The 24,385-nt window shown below is 36.4% G+C and overlaps 2 protein-coding genes across 3 annotated transcripts in view; both read left to right on the top strand.

Annotated features, from left to right (window-relative positions):
• Positions 1-23,807, top strand: part of RPS6KA3 (ribosomal protein S6 kinase, 90kDa, polypeptide 3) — a 78,305-nt gene extending 54,498 nt beyond the window's left edge. Inside the window, exons 11-22 of one of the 2 annotated variants that reach the window (XM_009325489.1) lie at positions 939-1,027; positions 1,288-1,352; positions 1,454-1,556; positions 2,369-2,493; positions 4,502-4,624; positions 6,418-6,507; positions 10,788-10,946; positions 14,531-14,692; positions 14,885-14,961; positions 16,068-16,185; positions 18,354-18,494; positions 19,662-23,807. In XM_009325489.1, the coding sequence (XP_009323764.1) occupies positions 939-1,027; positions 1,288-1,352; positions 1,454-1,556; positions 2,369-2,493; positions 4,502-4,624; positions 6,418-6,507; positions 10,788-10,946; positions 14,531-14,692; positions 14,885-14,961; positions 16,068-16,185; positions 18,354-18,494; positions 19,662-19,784 (1,375 nt within the window). In that variant the 3' untranslated portion in view covers positions 19,785-23,807. Of the gene's footprint in view, positions 1-938; positions 1,028-1,287; positions 1,353-1,453; positions 1,557-2,368; positions 2,494-4,498; positions 4,625-6,417; positions 6,508-10,787; positions 10,947-14,530; positions 14,693-14,884; positions 14,962-16,067; positions 16,186-18,353; positions 18,495-19,661 lie in introns of both variants that reach the window. The other variant, XM_009325488.1, reaches the window with a different exon arrangement.
• Positions 23,808-24,299: 492 nt separating this feature from the next.
• The window catches only part of EIF1AX (eukaryotic translation initiation factor 1A, X-linked), a 12,416-nt gene continuing 12,330 nt past the window's right edge, over positions 24,300-24,385 (top strand). Inside the window, exon 1 of the mRNA XM_009325504.1 lies at positions 24,300-24,371. Within this exon, the coding sequence (XP_009323779.1) occupies positions 24,300-24,371 (72 nt within the window). The remainder of the gene's footprint in view (positions 24,372-24,385) is intronic.

Below are 24,385 nucleotides of genomic sequence, written 5' to 3'. Positions count from 1 at the left end.
TCTAGGCTGAACAACCCCAACTCTCTCAGCCTTTCTTCAGAGGAGAGGTGTTCCATCCACCTGATCATTTTCGTGGCCCTCTTCTGGACCCGCTCCAACAGGTCTGTGTCTTTCTTAGGCTGAGGGCTCCAGGACGCAGTACTCCAGGTGGGGTCTCCCCAGAGCAGAGCAGAGGGGCAGAATCACCTCCCTTGACCTGCTGGCCACGCTTCTTTTGATGCAGCTCAGGATACGATTGGCCTTCTGGGCTGTGAGCGCACATTGCTGGCTCATGTCCAGCTTTTCATCCACCAGTACCCCCCAGTCCTTCTCGGCAGGGCTGCTCTCAATCCCTTCATCCCCCAGCCTGTATTGATACTGGGGGTTGCCCTGACCCAGGTGCAGGACCTTGCACTTGGCCTTGTTAAACCTCATGAGGTTCACAGGGGCCCACTTCTCCAGCTTGTCCAGGTCCCTCTGGATGGCATCCCGTCCCTCTGGTGTGTCGACCGCACCACTCCATGTCATATGTCATAGTGTGGTAGTTTTCTTACCCCTTCTAAAATGTCTTTTATCTTACTATCGGAATAGATTTGCTTGTTTGATGTCATTTGGTAATAACTGGACTTAAAAGTGGATCAAAACATGCTACAAAAACTTACAAGTTTTTAAACTGTTACCCTGTACGTACTTGCTTCTACATTTTTTTACCACCTCTTCCTCTACTTAAGTTCCTGAGTCATTACTGAAAATACTATGCTATTGAAAACAGAAAAATTTGAAATTACAGATTTACATGACTGACAGCACTTTTGCTCTGTTTCTGATGTCTGAAGGCAATTTCTCAGTGATGCTATTCTGTTTGATATGGATTTGTTGAATGACAAAGGGCAGGGGGAATGCAGAGTTAATTCTTACCTAAATATGCTTGTATGCTATTAATTATTTTTGTTCCATAGGGCCAAACTTGGAATGCCCCAGTTCTTGAGTCCTGAAGCACAGAGTCTTCTGCGAATGCTTTTCAAAAGAAACCCAGCAAACAGATTAGGTAAAGTGTTTAGCGGAATATTTTAAATTGGATCATAATATTGATAACATCAATGATCATTAGACTGACTAAATAAGTTTACAGTTTACTGTGTAAAATAGGCTTTGAAGTAGGAACATAATCTGCCTGTTTGGTCTTCTAATGATCAACAAAATACATACTTCTGAAATTAATGTAGAAGAAATAAGAAATATAATTTTGGTAGTCATTTTTTGACCAAGAAGAAAATAATTCACAGACATTTTTCTTCCTTATAACAGGAGCAGGTCCAGATGGAGTCGAAGAAATTAAGAGGCATGCATTCTTTTCCAAAATAGATTGGAATGTGAGTATCTAATTCAAATTTAATTTGTTAAATTTCTTAGTTAAGTATTTTGTGGTGTCATATAACTTCTTAATTCACTCTGGCCTATACCTTCTCTTCAGAAATTGTACAGGAGAGAAATTCATCCCCCTTTTAAACCTGCAACTGGCAGACCTGAAGATACATTTTATTTTGACCCCGAGTTTACAGCAAAAACTCCAAAAGGTAAAAAGAGAAGAATTGAACTATTTACCTATTCAAAAATCAGAAACATTGTTCCTGTTCAGGTTATGTAAAGTGTCTTGTTCTTCCAGGTGTTGCTGGGCTAAATGAATGCTCAAAGACAAGTATTCCATAGTTTATAAAAGCTTTTGTGGTCTTAGGTGTAAATATATCACGAGGGACTACTGAGTTGTCCTATGTTAAAAAATATAGTAATCCTGAGCAACCAAACATACATAAGTTCAAGTTTACTTATCTCATTTTTTTATTCAAAAAGTTTATCCATGTCTGTGTCTCTTTAAAGGCTATATCCTATGGCTTCATTTAATTCATGATGGTGACTCTACATACTACGCATATGTAGAAACGTAGTCGTTTCAGACTTTGGGTGGCAAAGTTGCTGTTTCAGTGCAATCTGTCTCTGCATAGTTTTACACTGATCCATTCAAAATATGATAGAAATTTTTGTCTTTACAAATCTAGGGTGTTACCAAAATTTGAGTACTTCTCCATAAACATAACATAAATATGCTGCTATATGTAAATATTTTCTGCAAAGTACTGTTTTTTGTATAATAAAATATTGCCTGACAGTAATGTGATCTTTGTAGTGGTTGATTATCAGTTGTGTTTCTAGATGGTATATGCAAAACAATTCAGTAATTATTTGTATTTTGGTCCTCAGAAACACTTTCTACAAATTCCAGTTTCTGCATACTTTATAGAATAAAGCTGTAGTTTGCTCTTCAGAATAGACATAACCTCATCTTTATGTTTTAAAAACTCTGCTTGTAAGTAGATCATGTGTTTTTCAGATTCGCCTGGTATCCCACCTAGTGCTAATGCACATCAACTTTTTCGGGGATTTAGTTTTGTAGCTATTGCATCAGATGATGAAAGCCAAGCAATGCAGACAGTTGGAGTGCATTCAATTGTCCAGGTGAGTACATCTGCTTTAAAAAAAAAAAGTCAATAAAGCAAAATTGCTGTCTCTTGGTGGAGGGATTGTTTCCTTCGTCACAGAATGAAGTACCATGACAAAGTCATTATCAGCTTTATACAAGAAAAGTAAATATCAGATTATTTTATCCAAACAATACCTCTGAAGGGGCAGGACTTGTTTCGTTACTGAGCAGCCGCAGGTGTGAATAGGCTTCAACCCTTAAATGAAAACATTCTACCATCTGTACTGTAATAACTCTCTAATATCAAGCCATAATTATAAGGTGGAGGGGAATAACAGACATCTTGGTCTTTTTCCCCTATGCGTGAAAATATCAGTTGATTCCTACAGTGCAGTAGGAGGCACTGGAGTACCATTGTGAATTTCATCTGGATATTTTGGACTGCTGTATGTTTTGGAGCCCATGACCCAGGACGTATTCCATCCCTCCCAAGCCACTTCAAGTTAATGTGCTAATCTGTGATATTTTGTGACTAATTTCAGTGTATCATACAAGTCAATGTTGCAGTACACACACAACCTTTGGCTTCCCAGCAGTATTCAAATTAGTCCAATACAGTCTCCCTTATTAATAATTGTGAGGTGGTTGCTTTTACTAGCCTACCACGGTTGCTATTCTTATATATTCTATTACTGCCAGTACTGCTTATTTTTGGACAACAAAGCTTTGCTTAGGTGCGATTTTTGTGTGAGACAAGAAAGGTGGACCTCACGCTAGAATTGGGGAGAGGCATGCCTTGCCTCCTTATGAGGCTGAGGTCATTCTAAAAGCATGCTTCAGTGCTGGAGAATTTGCAACCAGCAGGGGAAAAAAGCAGATGCATGTACAGGAAAGAAAACTGGAAGACCTCTGCAAAAATTGTGTTTCTACCTCCTCTTTTTGCTTTTAATAATTCTAATTACTGAGGGAGACCGAGTTGTGAAAACCAATCGGTGATCTAAATTGTGTTGAAAACATCTTATTGGTGTATAGGTAGGAATAAAAAGGTATGCTGTATGATTGGGTTTATTTATATTTTCACTGCAAGGATATTTTGCAAATGTCTGAGAGAACTTTTAAGAATCAGTTTATTCAGAACATGAATAGCTTTTTTATTTCTTTAATCCTCTTATGTCTAGAATAGTCATAACATGCTTGTTGGTACACATTACCTATTTCACGTGTAATAAACCATTAAATTTCAAGGGGTTTTAGACCCTTTTTTTATTGTAAAGAAGCTGTCTGATTTGGTATACACATCAGAATGACTTCTGGTCCTGAAATCTTGCTAAAAGTTTGTATAAGCTTTTCTGTGCTCCTTCTTTCCCACATAGTTTTGTGGATGAAATTCTTTCTCTTTGTATGCGGTTTCCTTCTCTTGTAAAAGTCTGTTTCTCTGCTGCCTTTCCTCTGTGCCCCTCAACAGCTTCCTCACTCCTACTTCCTCTTTTCTGTGCTGCAGGATACCCAGATGGTTTCCTGCAAATGCTTTGCATCCTTTGCACAAACTCCTTATACTAGAACACCATTTCCTTCCCTTACAAGAGTGAACGCTTTTTATTTCTGTGAAGGGATTTTCGACTGCCATTCCATGCAATTTCCAGTTAACCTGATTCTATTCAGTATGTCTGAATTTTCCAGCTGGCATTCATCTATTCAGATAATAGAAACAGTGATGCTTTTTTACCATTATTTTATCATGTAGCCTTCTGATCTTCTTTGTTTTGGAGATTCTGTCTTTAAATTAATAAATCAGTAACCAGAAACATCATGTTGTCAGTTTCTAAAATACTGTGTGTATTATTTACAATGTCTCTTAATGCATTATTTATTTCTGACTAATATCAAACAGAAGGTAGTCGCTATTTAGACCAGTTTGCCCTGGTACAGCCATCAGTTTAAAATTCGAAGCGAATCAGTAGGAATTCAAAAACTTATTTTTAATATAAAGGTCAGTTATATATTTAGAATATTCATCAATTGATAATGTTATTTTGGTAGCAGTTGCACAGGAACAGCATTCAGTTTACTGATGGATATGAAGTAAAGGAAGATATCGGAGTTGGGTCTTACTCTATCTGCAAGAGATGTATTCATAAAGCTTCAAACATGGAATATGCTGTAAAGGTAATTACTTTGTTACAAAACACACCAACTGTTTTCAGGTTTTAGCATCATAGACATTGGGCATTAGTAACTTATTTGCCATAAAGAACAGAGCAAATTAAGATAATTTTCTTAATATAAAAAGATTTCAGATGCAAATGTGAAGTATACTAATCAACCAAATAGAATATTTACTGGCAGATATTTATATAGAATTGCTGTGGGTTTTGTTGTCTATATGCTGGTTTGGGTGGTGAAAAGCAATATTCAGTCTTTGAAACACCTGTATAATTACAGTAAAACTGATGGGAGTTACATGACTCCTTCTAGAAGGAAATTACTATGAAAAGCTTACATGACTTTCCATCGTTTTTTAAAAATGTGATTAATTACTTTTATTTAAACATAGTTATATATGGGCCTTCTGCTTCCAAAGTAGATTAATAAATTGTCAGATAGCTAGGAGTTTGTAACAGGGCTTAAGTCTGGTATACCTTCCAGAATAAACTTCAACTCTTTGTCTTTGTTTGCTAGTTTTTAACAAGGTTTCTAATGTTGTTTTTATGTTACTCTATCAGGCTTGCTAGCACTTCTTTGAAGGCATTAAATTCTTAGTTGAAATCAGTAGAATTCCCAGAATTGGAATGATAAGGGGGTTTTTGTCTTTCTGTATAACACTGTGGAGCTGAACCGTTACTCTGAAAGCAGGAGTATAGATTAGCAGACTTTAAAAGAAGGAAAAAAAAAAAAAATCCTCTCTCTTTTGAATTGTTGAACAGTTTACTACTCAAATATGTAAAATGTGAAGATAATTAAGTATGTTTTGCTGTATCCTTGTAGACAGATTGTCTACTGGAAACCCTCCAATTTCAATTTGGTAGTTACATACTTGTCATTATTCTGGCTCTGGCCAGGAACAGATTTGACTTCTGTGCTTGCAATTTGAAGTGATTTCTTGAAACTGGAACAAAGTACTGGCGTAGCTGTTACTTCTCTAAGCTGTAACATTTATTGTGAGGATTGTCTCGCTTTGCTGCTGCCTCTGTTGTGGCTTTTTTTCCTCAAGGAATCAGGGGGGAAAAAAAAAAGGTCATCACTGTCCGATGTGTTAGGATGGTGCTGCGAGCAGTAAGGGCTTTAGGATGTCAAGAGGAAGAAGGGGTAAGTCACAGATGGAGAAGACATTAGAGGAAATTCTACAGTTCAGAAGGAGAGAAAAAGGGGAGGAGAATAAGAATACGTTTTAAGTAGGGCAAAATAATGTTTTGCTTGTTTGCACAGGGAGAACTTCAGAGCCTGATAGCAAGCCTCCAGAGATTCAAATGAACTTTCATAATGGAATGCTTGTCTTAATTAACTCACTAAATTTTTCCTTTTTCTTATTTTTGATTACCTTACTCTCTTGCTTTGTCTTTTGCTGTACTAAATACTTGTTTGAGATTAGCTTTGTGAAAATCAGTTCATTAGCATCATCAAACCAGTATCTTGTGTCAAATTAGGAACTTCCTATTTTATTAAATGGTGGGTGACTGAAGTCTTATCTACTAAACAGCCTTGCATTATTTATCACAGCCTGAGGGATCAGATGACTTATCTTCCAAAATCGTTTTCAACTGAGAAATTTTTCCACGTTTTCCAAAGTTTTTTGCTTTGCCTTGCTGTTCCAATTTAACAAATTTTGTTTTCGTTATAATCCATGACCTTTACCAACAATAAATATTGCTTATCTGTTTATGCTATTAAGCGCACCAAAGTGTTACACTATATAACATTCACAAAAAGAATTATGCCTACATATCTATTTGCTCTTACAGATCATTGACAAGAGTAAAAGAGATCCAACAGAGGAGATTGAAATCCTACTGCGCTATGGACAGCATCCAAATATCATTACCCTAAAAGATGTAAGTATGTAAGGATGTCTTTAACATCCTTTAGTGTATTATAATTGCATATCACTTTCTAATTTGAGAGATGACAAGCTACATGTTTTAGATTTATGTTCATGTTTTTCAGTATTTAAAAATAAAACAATGTCCTAATGCAATCTATTCAACAATATCCAACTTCTTACTGAGATGTCTCATTGTCATCTTTTAAAGATGCTCATATTTTGGTACAATGTAATCCTAAGCAGTCAAATAATTCATCCTTCATAAATTCTAGCACAGGAATAATTCATTTAATGTTCGCTGTATTTTTAAAGGAACAAACAAGTCTTTTGATTGCTTAGTTAACTTCAAATTTACTTCTGTTTACATTAGTCAAAAGCAATTTTAAAGTACATAACTGAGGACTCATTGTTAGCGCAATACCCAAAGTAATTTTCATGGACAGTAACGAGTATAACTCAATAGTGGACAAAATATTTTCCTGTCCATGGTCATCACTTTACCTAGTATCTTTATCTGGTCTTTGTATGACAGATTATCTAGCTTTTTTTTTTCCTTGTATTATTTGCACTGACTATGGAAACACTTTGACCATAAACAGCAAAGAATAACCTAAATTGGGAGGTAGAGGTTTTTCATAGTGAACAGTAGATTCTGATGATCTAACAGAAAAAGAAAATTGTCTTTCTGTCCTTGATTATGCGTTAAAGAGGATTAAAAATCAAAAAGACATATGCTTAATGACTTTCTTAGTCTGCAAGAAAGTATTCTGGTCCCCAAAACCAAACCTCAAGCAAAACAGCTAACCACTTCCAGGAAGCTGAGCTCAACTGAATGGAGATTCTCAGACATTTTGAAGTCATTAAAACAGCAGCTCATAAATACTGTAGAGATGAGTACTGGACAACTCTGCCTAAAGTTCTTCTCCTACTGTAATCTGTCTTCACTTTATCAGTATCGTCTAGTTTGGCCCTTCCTTGGGAGAACAAAATAAGTCAGATATACAAGGGAGCTCACCATGGAGCTTACCTTATTGCAAGCTAGATATCATGATTACAATCCCACTTTGTTTGTTCTGCTTCATGTGGTTGGGCAATAAAGCTACCTGAAAGCAACTGTGCTAACACGGAACCTGCATCAGCATTCACGTTGCTTTTAGTGCTGCATGCTAGGTTTATGTGTTACTTTAATTCATAATAGAGGTTACGTTATTTAAGCAGGAAGACAAACATAAGGAATGTGAGTACTTACCGGAACTTCAGCATTATGAATATTTTACACTGAGAGCAGAGAAACCCAGGCAGCCTTAAAAAGTTGCCACATATGCTGAATAGTTTCACTTTGTAATTCATTCTTCATCATCATCAGTCATCTTCCAGCAGGAGCCGGAGCCATCCTTTCATTCACACCAACAGTAATACACAAATAGCAAAAGGAGACTACCAAAAAAAAAGCATTAAGTCCAGAGGAAGAGAGACAGTAGGCTGTAATTTTCACTTGTTTCTACTCAGATCAATTCCTCAAGCAGAGTTTATGGAAGTATGTCCAGTGTAAGGAAAGGGGTATAGGGTTCATATGTAATAGACCTGTTTAATATCCACTACTATAAGATTTTAACATTGTTTTAAGTTTTCATTGTCCTAATATAGATGCATGGGGTAGATTGCTTGCATATCCCACAATATAATGGTGTGCTATTACACCTTTCAGAGGAAAAAATAAGAGGTATTTGGCCTTCAGGCCTCAAACTCATAAAGAGCACCATAAATTATTATACAAATAAGTCAATGTTGATTTGACTCAATTTTTCTTTCAGTTCCACACCAAAATTTAAATATTTCTATTTTGAAATGCCAAAATAAAATGTTTCAGCATTTAAGTGCATGTCTTTAGAAATTATTATTCTGCAATAAATAATTTCTTTTCTTGTATTTCAAGAATAAATGCAGTAATATTTGAATTTAACTTAGGATGGAAATTTTCATTCTTGCGGGGCCTTTTTTATGTAGTTTAATTCTGAAGGCGTTTGGATTGAAACAATGGATATTCAGAACACCAAATTCTTTCTGCAATGTACAGTCCTCTGGGGTTTTTCCTTCTGATTGTTATCGGTGGTCTTTTTCAGTTCCACAGTATATAAACAAAAGAAGGCGCTATATTGTGCTAAATCAGATGTCCTTCTTATCCAATATCCTGCCTCTGACAGCGGCCGTTAGTGGATGCCTAGGAAACAGTGTAAGAACGGAGGAAGCACACAGCTTCCAACAAACCATTACCTAGAAACTTCCTGTGCCAGACCATTATATGTATTTTACTCTTTTTTACCTATTAGTTACTGTTCTGTAACAGAACTTTTGTCTTGTTGTTTAAAGCATTGGCTGAAGAATCTTTTCAGAAGCTTTTTAGAAACCTGAATACAGTATATTCCATCTCCCTGTCCAAGTGCTTATTTATGAGTTCAAAAAAACTCCTAATATGTATGTGAAATCTTATTCCACGTTGCAAAAACCCCGTTCTCTTTCTCCATTACATTATATTTTGCTCATGTGCCTACATCTGTTTCTCACTGTAGCTTCTTCCAGTTTGCCTGGTATACTGACTGATCTTTGGCGTGTGCCAGGAGTTCATTTTAAAAAATTAGCATCGCATTTATGATCTCAGCATAATACTGTGCACCTAACTGTGAAGAAAACTTCAAAAGTATTTATTCAGTGCAAACAGCTTCCTGGGATCAGACAACTAAATTGATAATACCATTAGTGAAGTCAGGACGAGGGGAATGGTTTGTTTGGGGTGGGTTTTTGGGGGAGGGGTTTTGCAGGCAGACAGGACCAGCAAGGGGTAGCAGATACAATAGTAACCAAATGCAGATTTTGTTTGAATGCCCCCTACAAGTACTGAGCTGTGCATGCTTTGTAGTGTCAGATGAAATAAGCTTATTTCCTCGTGTTATACCCGGATTAGAGGCAGCATGCCTATTAAAAAATTAAAAATCTAAAATGCCAGTTTAGTATCTAGAATTACATAATTTCCTTTTTAAGACTGTGTTAATAGTTGAAGTCTTAATACAAACACGTTCAGATGATCAGTCATTTATATTTCATGGTTGAAAAATTACTGTTAAATGAGAACATAGAAATGCATCATGTCTTCCTCTCCTTAAGATCGTAAGCTTGTAAAGCCTGCAGAATTATTTATTTAACATTCTTCCTCTTTTTTTATTTGGTGAGAAAGTAATGCTTTTAGCATAGTTAAGAGCACAAAAATTTCTAAGCTTAGAAATTTAGTAGCCTGTATTTCGCAGGTAATTGGGATGAAAACTCTTTTTTTAATTTAGCTGATATCTATTCCTAAATTTATTTTACTACAACTCGGATAGTTGTTTCTACTCAAACACAAACTAGTTCTTATTTCGCACATATTATGGAAGAGAACGATTCCAACATCACCATAAAAATAAGTTGAAATAAAAATAGGGAACAGAGTCTGTAAAAGATTTCGCTAAAGCAGAAACCAATTTCCGAGTTAAAACCCCAAGAAAGTGCAACCGAAATGAAATGCTTAAGTGTATCTTAGCAAGTGTTTTGGTATAGTTCAGTCTGTAGTGCCCCCTGGTGGTGATATAAATAATTCTCAATTATTGTTTCCTTAAAAGCCATGCAAAAATTAAGCCGTTTTCCATAACTAGAAGTAAGGGCTAAAATATACATGTTTTATTAATTTTAGACTCTGGTATGGGCTTTATGTGCAGATTAATGTATAAGTTGTAGGCTTTTATCATAGCTTTGTATGCATTAGCTTCAGCGTTCACAGAGAGAAGGTGAACTTAGGTTTATTTTGTACTTTTTTTTTTTGGTCTGGCTGTTCAGTTGTAATGATGTCTGTTTATATTTGTGATTTGGTGCAGTGATTGCTTCTAGAATTAGCTCTGGTTTTGCATTAATTAGACTAGTTTCCATTTATTACTACTTCTTAGTTTCTCCCATGTCTAGTTTAATTTGTTTCAGTAAAACCATACGGGGAAAACTACATGTTATTCATCCTCTTTTTGTCTTAAACATTTACATGCCAGTATTTTTGTGTTATTTCATTACTGTGCTACCTTTTTGTAGAAGGCTTTGTGTTCATTTCTGAAGATGAACAATGTTTGGATAGTGTGTGGGGTGAGAAATATGGGAAAAATAATTGAAGAAAACAGCTTGTGGACGCACCTGCACTATCTCCGTGCATTTCACAGGAAGATAGCAGGGAATAAATATTTTGAAGTTTACATCTTTATGTACTTTTTGCAGGTGTATGATGATGGAAAATACGTATACGTAGTAACAGAACTTATGAAAGGAGGAGAACTGTTGGATAAAATTCTTAGGCAAAAATTTTTCTCGGAACGAGAAGCTAGTGCTGTTCTGTTCACAATAACAAAAACGGTTGAATACCTGCATGCGCAAGGGGTAAGTTTTCATCTTGGACAGTGTGCTTATAGATGCTAATGTTCTCTTTCAGAAGTATAAACCCATGTATTTATATGTTGTTCTGTGCAGTAATTAAGCAATTTCTAGTAAATAATTACATTGCAGGAGAAACTTATGTTGAAATCAAAACATTCCTCATCAGCTGTGTAGATGTCCAGATAATGGAGATGATGCAACTGTTTCTGTTGTCCTTCATGCAGTCTGTCATCAGTTCTGTGGAATATGCAGATAATGACTAATAGAGAGGATACGAGAGGAAGTAAGCCAGGAAGAAGTGCTAGGGCCAGTGCTGTGGCTAAGCCATGGGACCTAACGTAATTCCAACCCCATCCTGTGATAGACCCTGAAAATCGAGTATTTTCCACCTGTTGCTCTTGTAATTTCTTCCACTTCTTGGTTCTGAAGAACATGGTTTATGACTTGCAACTCCTGTGCCGTAGGGTCAGGAAGTTGTAGTGGACTGTTACGAGAAAGAAAATTAATGCTTCAGGAAATTAATTTGGAGACAGAGGAAGTAGTTCAAAGATAGAGGAGGCAAGTGTGACAATTGCATGGGAAGAATGGCAAGTCGTGTTGCATTTTTAAGTAAATAAGAAAAGGGAGATAGAGAAAAAGCAGAAAGTAAGGGTGCAAGGAAAAAGAAAAGTTGCTAAAACCCAATGTTATTATCCAAGAAAAGATGCTTCGGAATGGATAGTACTCAAATTATTTTAAGAAACAAATAACAATTCGGCACACACTGTCATTTCTGGAAGCTATTATTTCAGAAAACTTATGATCAAAGTTATCTGGTGTATCTTATTTTGTGATTCAAGGCTTTCTTCAATCACGTGCTCATGTGTAGGTTTTTATTTCAGCCTGTGAGCACAGGACTAGAATCCTTGGTCAGCAGCATCCATGGGAATTATGAATAAACCTCAATACCTTCTCTATGGAAATATAAATAATAGAATAACACAAATCATAACTTGGTTCCTTCTCACCACAGGTGGCCAAAAAAGACCCAGTGTCCTTGCATTAAGTAAGGGATTTTAGGGGCTTTTGCTTGTTTCTTTACTGTAGATCTTTGCAAATATTGGCATTTTAACTTGCATTAGATCACATGCTCTTTGGAACTTGTACTTTCGGAAATTTTCAGGCCTTCTTATGTTACGTACACTTCCGCGTGAAAGATGGCCATATATGTAAATAATGAGTACTTCAGTAGTCTAATTTTTGTCTGGAAGAGTCCTCCCTGTCTTCAGTGGATTTTCCTTTTGTAGCTCCTTTGGACACCAGAGGAGCTCATTTGAATATGGTATTAGGTAATATCTGGTTTGACAGATTCTGAATCTGTGTGCAGTCCCCACAACCCTTCCCAGAAGGAGTTTCCTCATGGATATTCATAGGATACTTTTGAACTGAAAAATCAGCTAAGCAAGGAATGAAATCCTCCTCTTCAGGGTAGGCAATACTTCCAACTCTCAGCCAAACTATTGTAAAAGTCTCAGAGGCAGCATTCAACAATTAAGGGTTGGCACAATAGGCATTATAAAAAGGATAAACAAGAAGTATCATGTCATCTTGGAGCAGAATGCTTCTGCATGCTGGTAGATGGTTGAGAATGCTAATCAAAAACATGATGCTAAGAAATAAAGAACGGAAGCGTTCTGCATATTGTTTTGCTTTCTTATGTTGTTCTAAAATAAAATGTTATTTCTGTGCAAAATATCAATATAACCTAAACAACCTGACATCTTTTTAAAATTCACTTTTGGGAAAACAGCTTAACGCAGGAAGGTATTTTATTTATTCTTTGACATAAACATTTTGATTGCTTAGGAATTAGAGTTTGGATTTGAACTAGACTGTTACACTTACTCTTCCTCCCGCTTGAGAATTGCTTCCCCTTCTTCCAAAAAAAGTACAACTCAAGCAGACTAGTTCTAGAAACAGTCTGCCAAATCCCCAGCTCTGTGCTGCTTCTGTTGCCCACCTCTTCCTTTCTACCCCTTTTAGGATCTATTTTAAAAAAAAAAAAAAACCAAACCCACACCAACTAGAATAAAACTGTGGGTTTTTTTCTTCTGCCTCTTGGAGCATTAAAGGATGTTTCATTCATTACTTAGAGAAAAAGGATTCTAATGTATCTAAACACCAAAAAATGAGGGCTATCAGGAGCTGGTTCTCTCATGTACTGACATCTCAAGTCAGGATGTTCCCCTTAACATCTACTGTGCCAACTCAAATTCTTTAATATCATTTTGCGTATTTCAGCTTTACAAGGTGCTTATTTCCATAATTTTTAGGTGGGGTTTTTTTTTGTTAAATCTGAGAATTGCGAGGTATTTGCATGCTGAAAAAGCCTCTACTAAATAGACTTACTGTGTTAAATAGCTTTACAATCTGCAGACCCCTTGCAGTCTTTTACTTCTTGGCCTTATATTACTTACTTTCCTGAAACACTGCTAGCTTTCTGGAAGAACGCATAGAGCTTCTGATCCTGCACATCACGTACTTGCAGGATTTTTGGGGTATCTTCTCATTCTAATGTGATTACCTTCTTGAAATGTTTCACCACAATCTTTTTCAAGAGGAAATGAGTCTTCCACTCAAATTTAAGCATGAAAAGCTGTGTTTAATATTAATCAAATACATAGGACAATCAGGAAGATAAAGGCCTTCATAGCAGGTCTATTTAGATATTTAAAAGAGGACATTTAGATCCACCCTACTGTCTTACAGCAGTATACACCCTTTTCTTTACAGAGAGCAAAGCCTATAGAGACTTCAGGCTAATTTGTCTTCTGAAGAAAATACAACAGGTCATCTGATTTCCAAGGCTGTCCTTGCGTTTTCTAGGTTTTATTGAGGCCTGTTATAACATAGCTTAAAATAAGATCAGATTCATTCTGCCAGAACTTTGGCAGCTTCTACAGTTTTTGTCAAGGATTTTACATCTCAGGACCCTACGAAACAGCCACTTGGGAACCAGTACAGGCTTTTTTTGACATGCCAGTCCATTAGGAGAATACCTCTTCGATATTTCATTATTTCTGGGCAGAATTGTATTAAAATTCTTCCTTAATCAGGCCTTAAATGTTTGCACTGAGGTGAATTCAGATTATCTGAATGAAGAGAATGGAATATAGAGGGTTACTCCAACAGTAACTAGTGTGTGGTTACGTGGCACAGTGGCGCATCAGCAGCTACAGACATCCGTGACTGCAAGAGATATTACTAGCCAAAGGTTCTGATTTAAAGAGCCTTGTAGGTATGCATGTCAAAATAGAAAATACATATATTCACCCGTTAGAACAAGACATCTGGAACTGTCTGTACAAATAAATTTGGGGGGGGTGGAATGTCTGGAGGAGGCTTTATAGTTAGAGTTTCCAAGTTAGAACTGTAGTACTCTAGGCACCACTGAGCATCAGAATACTGCAGCTGATGTTAGAAGCTGGAAATATGGAAACTGATTGCTGATGGGAGATTTGAAATTAAGTAGCAGAATTGATAATTATAATATAAAGCCTTTCCTATGTTTAGCTTATTGTATTTAGTGGTTTGTTTTTTTTTTTTAGGTTGTTCATAGAGACCTGAAGCCTAGCAATATTCTTTATGTTGATGAATCTGGTAATCCAGAATCAATTCGAATTTGTGATTTTGGCTTTGCAAAACAACTACGAGCAGAAAATGGTCTTCTGATGACTCCATGTTACACAGCAAATTTTGTTGCACCAGAGGTAAATACCAGGATAGCTTATATGCCTTGATTTATTTTGATGGGATTTTTTTGCTAGTTAGATATGTTTCATTCTTGTGTAACAAGTGAAATCACTTTTTAAACACCAAAAATTTGAAATCTCACTATTTTTATGGCATAATCAAAGCATTTCTAAGCATTTTTTTCAGAAAAAAATATTTGTCTCCCTCAGGTTTTAAAGAGGCAAGGTTATGATGCTGCATGTGACATATGGAGCCTTGGTATTCTACTTTATACCATGCTTACTGGGTAAGGATAGTTCTAGTTTGCGTTGCTGTGGAGTAGCAAACCAATATAAACAAAAAGAATAATAAATGTAGGCCCACTGTTGAAGATGTTTCTATTGAAGCACTGATTAATCTCAACTTTGGCTTCAGTGGGGGTAGAATATGCTTAGCCTTTAGTAGAATGCAAGTTTGCAGGGACTGATGTGAAAAATTCTTGGCTTCTCATGTCTCATCTATTTTAGGTGTTTAATTTCTGCTTTATGGTGATTTAGGAGTAAGAATTGATTGTTTCAAGTGAAAATCAGCTGATTAAGCAGCCTATATGTTGAAGGAAATACATGTTGCAAATATAATTGCAATGTATTGAAGTATGACTGCGTGCAAAATTCAGCCACCGGATAGTTTGAAGTGATGCAGTTAGGATAAAATAAATGCAACAGAAATGCATTCATGTATGCAACAGAAATGAATTGTCTAAAAGATGATGAATAATAAATTCAACTATAGTTCCACAAATTCAAAAGATAGTTGCTATGGCATCTGCCAAATAGATTATATGTTTATGCTGGCTTATTCAGATTGCTACTTTGGTTAAGAGTTAACATCATCAGAGACATTTTGGCATTTTAAAATAAATAAGTGACAAACATACTTGTTTTTAAATCTGTCTCTTTTGGTTGTGGATATTCTGGTAGCAGCAAGAATGCTTATAGTGAAGCAAGGAAAATTGCTGCGCCTTCTTTCCTCTAGTATCAAAACAGCATTTATTCTTTTTCAGACTCATCATAAAGTCTTCACATTGAATTTTATAACAGCTTGTTTTATTACTTCACTAAAATATGAAAGCTTAAGGAATACTTTCTGCAATTCAGGAACCACCAGTACTTAGACTGCTATAGGAAAAATCTGGTTTTCGGACCTGATATAGAGGGAATACGTACAGTAAGAACAGATCTGTAGTCAGTGCTGTGCATTTTAATGTGTTAAGAATAATTTCTTTCTGCAGCTATTTGACTATCTGTTGCCTATAATTATGTTGAACTTGCTGAATATTATGATCAGATTTATAATAACTATTGAGGTCCAGGTTATGGAAGTTATTAACATTGAAATTGTTTGGTTAAATAGCTACACTCCTTTTGCAAATGGTCCTGATGATACCCCAGAGGAGATTTTGGCCCGAATAGGTAGTGGAAAGTTCTCTCTCAGCGGTGGTTATTGGAATACTGTTTCAGATACAGCTAAGGCAAGTATATGTGTTTTGTCCTTTGGGGGATGAGAAATGGATTGCAATGTAACATGTTGCTTATAATGTATATGTTATAGCATATATGATTGGGTAAGCTCCGCCCATTATTATTGTTATTTTAAAATACTGATCTGATCCTTTATGTGCCTAGAAGTTTGTTTCCTATTTATGATCCTTTCATGTTTCAGCAGTCACTTGCACGAAGAAAAACAGGTGTGCCTTACGCTATAGTCGTTAACAAGTGTCCTTAGAAATATAGTGTATTTTGTCAGTATTCACACACATGCGCAATCAACCATGATGAGAAATGCTCTAATAAAACTTCACATGGAAGCATGGCATTCAAAAATCATACAGATAGTCTAAATCAGGATAATGAAAATATTACAGTAATTACCATATGCTCCACTGATTCAGGCTAGAAAAATAGTTTTTCACATTGTTCTGTTTGGGTCAGTTCTTCAGAGTTACCCAAGACAGTTTATCTCGTACTCTTTCATTAGGATTTGAGCAGTTTATTCTTTTCAGTACTTTAAGAACTTTTGGTCCTTAAGGACGTCGTATCTACTTAAAAAACAAAACAAAAACTACTGAAGTATTATACTTTCTCTTTACTGTGTTTGTACGAAGTAAAAATTTGAGATAGCATTTTTTTTAGAAGTACATTTTTTTACAGCAAATAGACTCTAAACTTAAGTGTGCAATATCCTTTATGCCCCGTCTGTGTAGCCATGGTAAAGTGCTGAAGTTTCCCCAAAAAATCATTTACTTATGTTGTGCTCTTTCTTGCCAATTGATTTGTGATGTACTTTCTAATGTACTGTTCTCATAATTCAACCATTTTCCCACAAATCATGTCATTCATTTGATTGACAAATCAACCTGGTAGAATAACACGTTTACATTAATCTGGTAGCATCAGCTTTTTCTTCCTTCAGTCCCATTCTGTTCAATTGTACTTGGGAGTCTACAATGAACCAAAAACCTATCAGCTATGAAAAAATCTTAGATTCCTTTTTTTAATAATATCTTTATGTTCAAATTCTTAATTTGAATTACAAAACAGAGACTGTTTTATATGCAAATGTTCAGTATTGCTAACGTAACTTAAATTATCTTAAATCCAGTTGTAGCCAACTAAATGCGTTTCTCCACAGGTAACTGCTTAATGTAGAAATGTTACTTATGCTTTACCCTTACTGACTGACATCTCAAGTCATCTGCAAAATATTATGCCGCTGTATAAATTTGTTTTCAACATCTTGAGTGTTGTATGCAATTCTCACGACCATAATTTGAAAAAGATAAAATAGAAGTTGAAAAGGTGGTAGAAAAGGATGTACCAAAACGAAGGTGAAAACCTGATCAGATGTCGAGAGCCACTTCCATGTAAAGAGAGTAAATAGAATACGGTGTTTCATCTCAGCAGAGCTGTGGGATATGACAGACAAGAGATCATTTCACTGATGATACAAAGAAGGAAAGACTAATTCCTTTCTTCTCATATGATGATTTTATTAGGGAAATCAGGAATCATTCAGTTAATATATTCTGCAGAAGTTAAAAACCAAACAAAACTAAATATCTGTTCATGTGGTTCACAACTTAATTGTGAAACAACTGTGAAAGATGTTTGGGAAGGGGGGGAAAACAAAAGTGTAAGCGGCAAAATGAGTTCAGAGGGGATGAGTTAAAAATCACTAAGGGTACGTTTATGGCCAGTAGGAGTACTTATATTCAACCTTCAACTTGCACAATTGTTGAAAGATTGTTAGGCGCTGGGGAAACATGCAAAGGGAAGGATCACCTCTATTTTCTCAACTGTTCCTTTTTCAATACTCATTTCCTACATATCGGCCATCTGTCCTTGTTAAAAATAAAATACTGGTATAGTGGAGCCTCTACTCTAGCCCAATGTGCATATTTTTATGTTTGTCTATTTTGTCTCACTTAACTGGATGCTTTCCTCTTGTGTCACCAAACAACCATTAAGTCACATAACTAAAAGATACAGTGCTAGCACTGCTGGGCAGTTTTTCAGCTGTTTCAAACTGACGTTATGAACGTATTTTTACACCACTAAAATCTTCAGTTTTGACCTGTAATCTGTTTTAAAGCTGAAGTTTTACTGTTCTTTGCATTGACTCTCTGTATGTTGTTGACAGGACCTTGTTTCAAAAATGCTTCATGTTGACCCACATCAAAGATTGACTGCAGCCCAAGTTCTTAGTCACCCCTGGATAGTTCACTGTGACCAGTTGCCTCAATACCAGCTGAACAGGCAGGATGCTCCCCATTTAGTGAAGGTGAGTAGATATTTGTTAAGCTTGCTGTTTAGCCAAAATTAGTGTAAACAAAAGGATTTTTTTTTTAAAAAGTAACTGTGGCATGTGTGTCCTCTAAATACTGTTTAAAAGATGTTATGACTGGGAGTTGCACTAAGCCCTAAAGTGAACTTGTAATATGTAATAGGATTTCATAAGAACCCTGTCATGGGGAATAAATCTCATACATTTGAAAAAGACTTTCATTTCCTTAGGTTTGAAATTTATTGGACTGACTTACTTCTTAAGGCTTAACTTCCTTAAGAAATGGGCATAGAAGAAATCATTCTTCTGATAGTGAAAATGTTGTCAGGTGACTATAGGGGAGCTGAAAAATAGTTTAGCTTATTTTACAGTTTCAGAGGAGGTTAGTTGTCAGTGACTAAAAGAAAACAGCATACTTCATGATCACAGTATAAGCTAAAAAGAAGTCCAAAAGGCAGTGTTAGTTAATATATCGTACTGTTCTGCATTCTGTGTGAAACACAATCTGTTTTTGACCCTGATAAACTTTTTCACTTTGAACAAGCAGAGAGAAATAAAAAATAATTGAATTCTACTCCTCTGTATTCCACCCTGCCTTCAGTCCTACATCCAAGAATCTCTGTCTTGCAACTTAAAAGGGATCTGAAGAATATAATTAACACTCTCTCTGAGTCAGCTATTAGAAATTTCTAGCATCCAAAAACACAAGTGGAAAGAGGGCTGATCCCAGGGCTCACAACTTTCTAACTTTTTTTTTAACAAATCTTCATGTGCTGGATAATGTGGGCGATTTTTAAATATTTTGTTGAAAACTGAAATGGTTATGCAAGTGATAAGCAGAGACAGCCCACCAAGGGGGTTTCATTCCCCAACTATTTCACAAAGCATGGCGAGAGAACTTTAATTTAGCAATCTGGGTTTGGTTTTTTAAGCAAGGTAAAATTGCTTTAGATTGATCTGAAAACTATTTATTACCCTACAAAAACGCTTACTCCAAACACTGCTGGTATTTGAGTAATGCAGTGGTACGTTTCTGTTTTGTAGATGAAAGTAGACTGGAAGTTAAGACTTGTCCAGAATCTCTGGCACTTAGCGCTGTGTGATCTCTAGCGTGTGCGTCAGTCACGACGTGCTCCTCTTGGTTTTTTCCCCTCTGCCCCACAGGGTGCGATGGCAGCAACTTACTCTGCTTTGAATCGTAATCAGTCACCGGTTTTGGAGCCAGTCGGCCGTTCTACTCTTGCTCAGAGGAGAGGTATAAAAAAAATTACCTCAACAGCCCTGTGAAGTGACCTCAACCAGGTATTTGGTACCATGGCATAAGATGATAGCACAAATCATGGCGACAGGTAGCACATATCTGACAGATACCTGCAAGCACACTCTGTCCCAGCTGGTACCTATAATGCTGCTGCTCCTGCTGCTGCTACTGCTTTCATCTATTCCTGCTTTAAACTGTTGATGGCAAGTTACTGATCTTACTGGAGCTTCAAATGGAGTGACAAGTGGAAACACAATGAAAACGATCATGTTCACGATTGAATAAACCAGAAGAATTACGAATGCCACCTCTGTCAAAAATACACTGAATAAAGCACTCTGCACCACATAGCATTATTTTTATAAGGAATATTTTTTGTCCCCTAAGATATTCTTTGTTACAGGTAGAGATGGACAGTTTATGTTAAGCACTTAGCTTAAACAATCTGTTTATATTAGCACTATATACTTTGTGCCATCCAACGTTTTGTATGTTTTTGTAAACAGTTCACAAGCAGTACATTTCCGTGCTGTTTTCTTTAATGTATACATGCCTTGTTTTACTTAGATATTATTAATCATTTTGACAATTAAGTCTGATTAAACAGTTCACCTGGATTAATCAGTATTGTTGGACAGCTCTAAAAGAAGCCTGACTGTTAAACAGCTATTGAATGTAATACTATGAATATGTATTTCTCCTTGCCTATGTCTTTTCTACATTTCCATGTTTTTGACGCTGCATGTCATGTTATGAAAATCAGGATACTGTTTATAGTATTCAAAATTTAAACAGTGGATCTCTCACCATACTATATATACAATAGGTATTACAACCCAGAGAAAAGATAACTTGCTCCATATCTCACTCTGTCTTTTGTTCCCCATCCCCTCCCTTTTATTCTCTCCCATCTAATCTCTGGACTCAGGAATCATTGCTAAATACTTTCTGATAGAGGACACTTCTATATTGTTTATTCTTATAATCCATTGTTAATATTTTATCTCTATTCTGTGACTTTTGTTTAAGCTGCAAAGGATTTGTTCAGTGAATGTTGGCATTATAAGAAAGGCAGCGCTGAAGGTAAAGCAAAGCATATTGTCCCGCTAATAAGCAGAAGCCTGCAAAAAGTAGGTTTAAACTGCATTCATTGCGGTTGCAAAACTGATGGATCTAATGTTCTGTCAGTTATTTTCTGATAATTTTAATTGACAGCCAAAGCAAAACGAGAGGAGAGTCATCCGGATCTGTCTGGGGTTAGAAAAGGGTCATTATAATTTACCGTGAAAATAGTATTGTCCCAGTCAGTTAAAACAAAGCTGTTCGGAGTGAGTGTTCTCGCTTTTCTCCAGATGGAACTACGCTTGTAATGAGGGTGAAAGACTCGTTGTAAATAATAATACAAACTTTTAATACTCCTGGCCTCTCGGTGTCTTAAGTAATTAAAGGCACGTCCTGATGGCTAGTCTTGAAAGATCTAATTGCCCACATGAGAAGGTGCGCTGGAATGTGCTTGAATTCAGTGAGTGTTCCACGCCACCAAAACGGTATGCCACATCAACTCATTCCAGATATGAAAATGGCTACTGGGAATTCAAGCTTTAATACATATGGATCTGGGTGAACAGCTCTGTGTGAACAATACAATTTAAAAACTGAAAGGTGGGATTTTGTGTTTTGCATAAGAAGGTATTTTCTTGATTTAGCGGTATTAAATTTCTCTTATGGCGATTAATTTGCTAGTTTCCCTGAAATCATCAGAGATTCGTTGAAAGGGAGAATCATCTTTATGACACCACAGATTTGCTCTAAATGAATGCGAGAGCGTTCCTTCTGCCGCAAGTTTTTCCGAGTTCCTTGGGGAAGCTTCCTTTGTTAGACTTGCAAAGGATCCCCCTTTCGTTGCCCTTAAAAGTCTGTTCAGTACTTAATATATAATTGTTAAGGAATTGGTTTTATGAACAAGGATTCTGAAATTACCATAGATCTCAGAAATTTGAACACGCAGCTCTTCCCAGCAATTGGCATTTTTCCATTACCTGCTGCTCTAGCGTTGAAGTTCCCTGTAGCTGTACAGATGCATCTACCCTTGCTTCAAGAAACATCTTTAACTACAGGCAGAAAAAGGCCGTTTTAATTTTTCTTTGACAGTGTCTGCAGTTCCAGAGGAATTTAGTAAAAACTTACCTTTCAGAAAATGTATTTTCAGCTCTATGAGGGACCGCAAGTCAGGCTCATCAAAATCTAGAAACCATACCTTCTGGAGTGGCTTTTAAATGTCTCAATCTGAAGATTGTCGTATCTAGTCAACAAACAAGATTTAAAACTGATACTGCTGAAATAAAGGGATGACAGTACTTGCTAGTGTGTCCATAATAGCATTTCAGTTCAGGAAGGAATGTCTCGTGTGTTCTCGGTGTGTGTATATATAGGTACCTGGCAAAGAACAGACCAAAAGGAGGAAGTGTTACGCTGCTTCACTATTGGCAATATCTATGTTAAAATAATATAAAAGTATTTTCAGTAATTTTATTTTAGCCATATTTTGCGGCCGTCAAGCTCGCTGGGCATCGGCCAAATAGGGAAGCAAAGTTAACTCCTACATCTTATGTTATCTACATTCCCAAGCAAGCTGTTAATTTAGTCTAGACTTTACGGATGTTGCTACTCTGTCACGTATATAGCAGCATAGGATGAACATTTTAAATGCTATTAAAAGAGAGCCGTTTAGCACATGCTAACTCGAATGTGCCGAAGTCCAGATCCACTATATTTTTAAGTTAATTTCCAAACCAAGGTATAAAGAGCCCGTCTGTGCAGGGGGTATATTTTACAGGCTAGACTTATATGGTTTTATGTACCTTACCTCCTGTTTAGGATCCACGTTCACAACTTTCACGTGTATGTTTTTGTAGCTACAGTTGTTAGAAGCTATGAAGAAATCCACATACTGCTTCTTTGAATCCCAGCACCTTTGTATTAGGGTGTGAGTATATATGACACACTGTAAATTCATTGCTGGACTGCTTCTTGGTCTGCAAAGCATAGCAAGTGACTCTAGGATAGACAGTCATAGAGGGTAAGAAAGGAGAACTGCAGATACAGGTGAATTTTCTGTATGTAGGCCATGGTTTACTTTTTTTTTTTTAGTGTGAAATTACCACTTCCTGTGCTTGAGAGCATGAGAGAAGAGAAGGAATTGTAGTTGCAATACTCATTAAATGCCATCTATGTCCAGTAAGGGCAAAGTTCTTTATTCATAATCACTGTAATGTTAAATGAAATTTATAAGGAGACTTTCAAGAGAATATTTAAAACTTTTTTTCTAAAGAGACAAGGGCATAAGAAAATAGACTTACGTGTCTGGGATTTTTTTTTTGTGCGTGTTTTGCTTTTGTAAATGTGGTGTACCAACTAAAGCTGTGCTTTTCTATTATTGGAAGGGAAGGATTCAAAGTATGCTGGTCCTTAGTAAGCAGCAGTGGTTAACGGATGAATTTTCACTTACGGAAATGATGTAAATGATTAGCTTTATCTTGATACTCTTGACCTAATCAAAGGGAAGGTGTACTTATGAGGGATGTAATTATTTTGCAATCTGGGGGCGGGGGGGGGGAGGTCTACTTAAAACGTTTTTAAAAAATGACAAAATCACAGATAAAATATTTTTCTACAATTCTATACGATCATACTTTATACTAGTTTTCTCAGCATGGCATGTAAGTGAGTTTAAGGTACTGTTCCAGGAAATCAGTGGTTTTGTACCTTGTTCTAGACCATTACAACAGCATCTGTTAGATGCTTGGCACTGCTGTCATAGAACTGAAATGCTAGTTAAACAAAAAATTGTACTGAATACTTTAAATGATTGTTTTATTCAGAGTCTGATCTAGGAAATGTTCCAATCATGCTATTAATGTGTAATTAGAACTGTTCCAGATGTAACTATGAACAGTTCTGGAAAGGTATAATGGCTTGTACTCCTGTCTAATGGCAGGTTTTGTAGTCTTCAAAAGAAATTGAAATTTCTACTATGAATAAACTTTCAAACATCTTAAAAAAAAAAAAAGTGCTCTTTTGGTTAATCATTTGTTCTGCCCAGTTATAAAAGTTGTTGTTTGTCCATCACTAACACTGAACTGCATCTGCAGCATACCAAGTGTGCATGTCCAACCAGAAAGAGTTTTTAATAAGCAAGCGTTTGTCAGTTAAAATGTCACTGTATTACAGAATATTTAGTCAGCTCGCTATTAGTAAGGTAAATAGGGAGCCGAAGGAAAAACACTTGTATTCCGTAGATGCCGTAGACTCAATATATGACACAGCACGACCAAAGTGCAAGAATATTGTATTTTAATACCCTGTAAAGACTCCGGTCGACCGTCAAGTACAACTTAAAGGGAGGCTGCTGAATAACACTTGCCCTGCCTGCAAGTGTTACAAAAGGTAATTCCTTTTGGCCTTGTAACCTGGAAAAGACGGAAGATTTTCGAAAGTTTGCAGAGTCTACGTAAAATGACAGTCATTGCGATGGAGAATGTATGAGGAATGTGACCGCGGGTCTTGCCAGGCGTACCAGGAGCAAGCTGCAAGGGGACGCGAGGAGAGGTTTGGTAACGGGCAGAAC

Source organism: Pygoscelis adeliae, unplaced genomic scaffold (genome assembly GCF_000699105.1).
Source record: "Pygoscelis adeliae isolate BGI_AS28 unplaced genomic scaffold, ASM69910v1 Scaffold386, whole genome shotgun sequence".
Classification (NCBI taxonomy): domain Eukaryota; kingdom Metazoa; phylum Chordata; class Aves; order Sphenisciformes; family Spheniscidae; genus Pygoscelis; species Pygoscelis adeliae.
The sequence above is the reverse complement of the archived record's forward strand: the minus strand, read 5'-3'. Positions and strand labels throughout refer to the sequence as shown.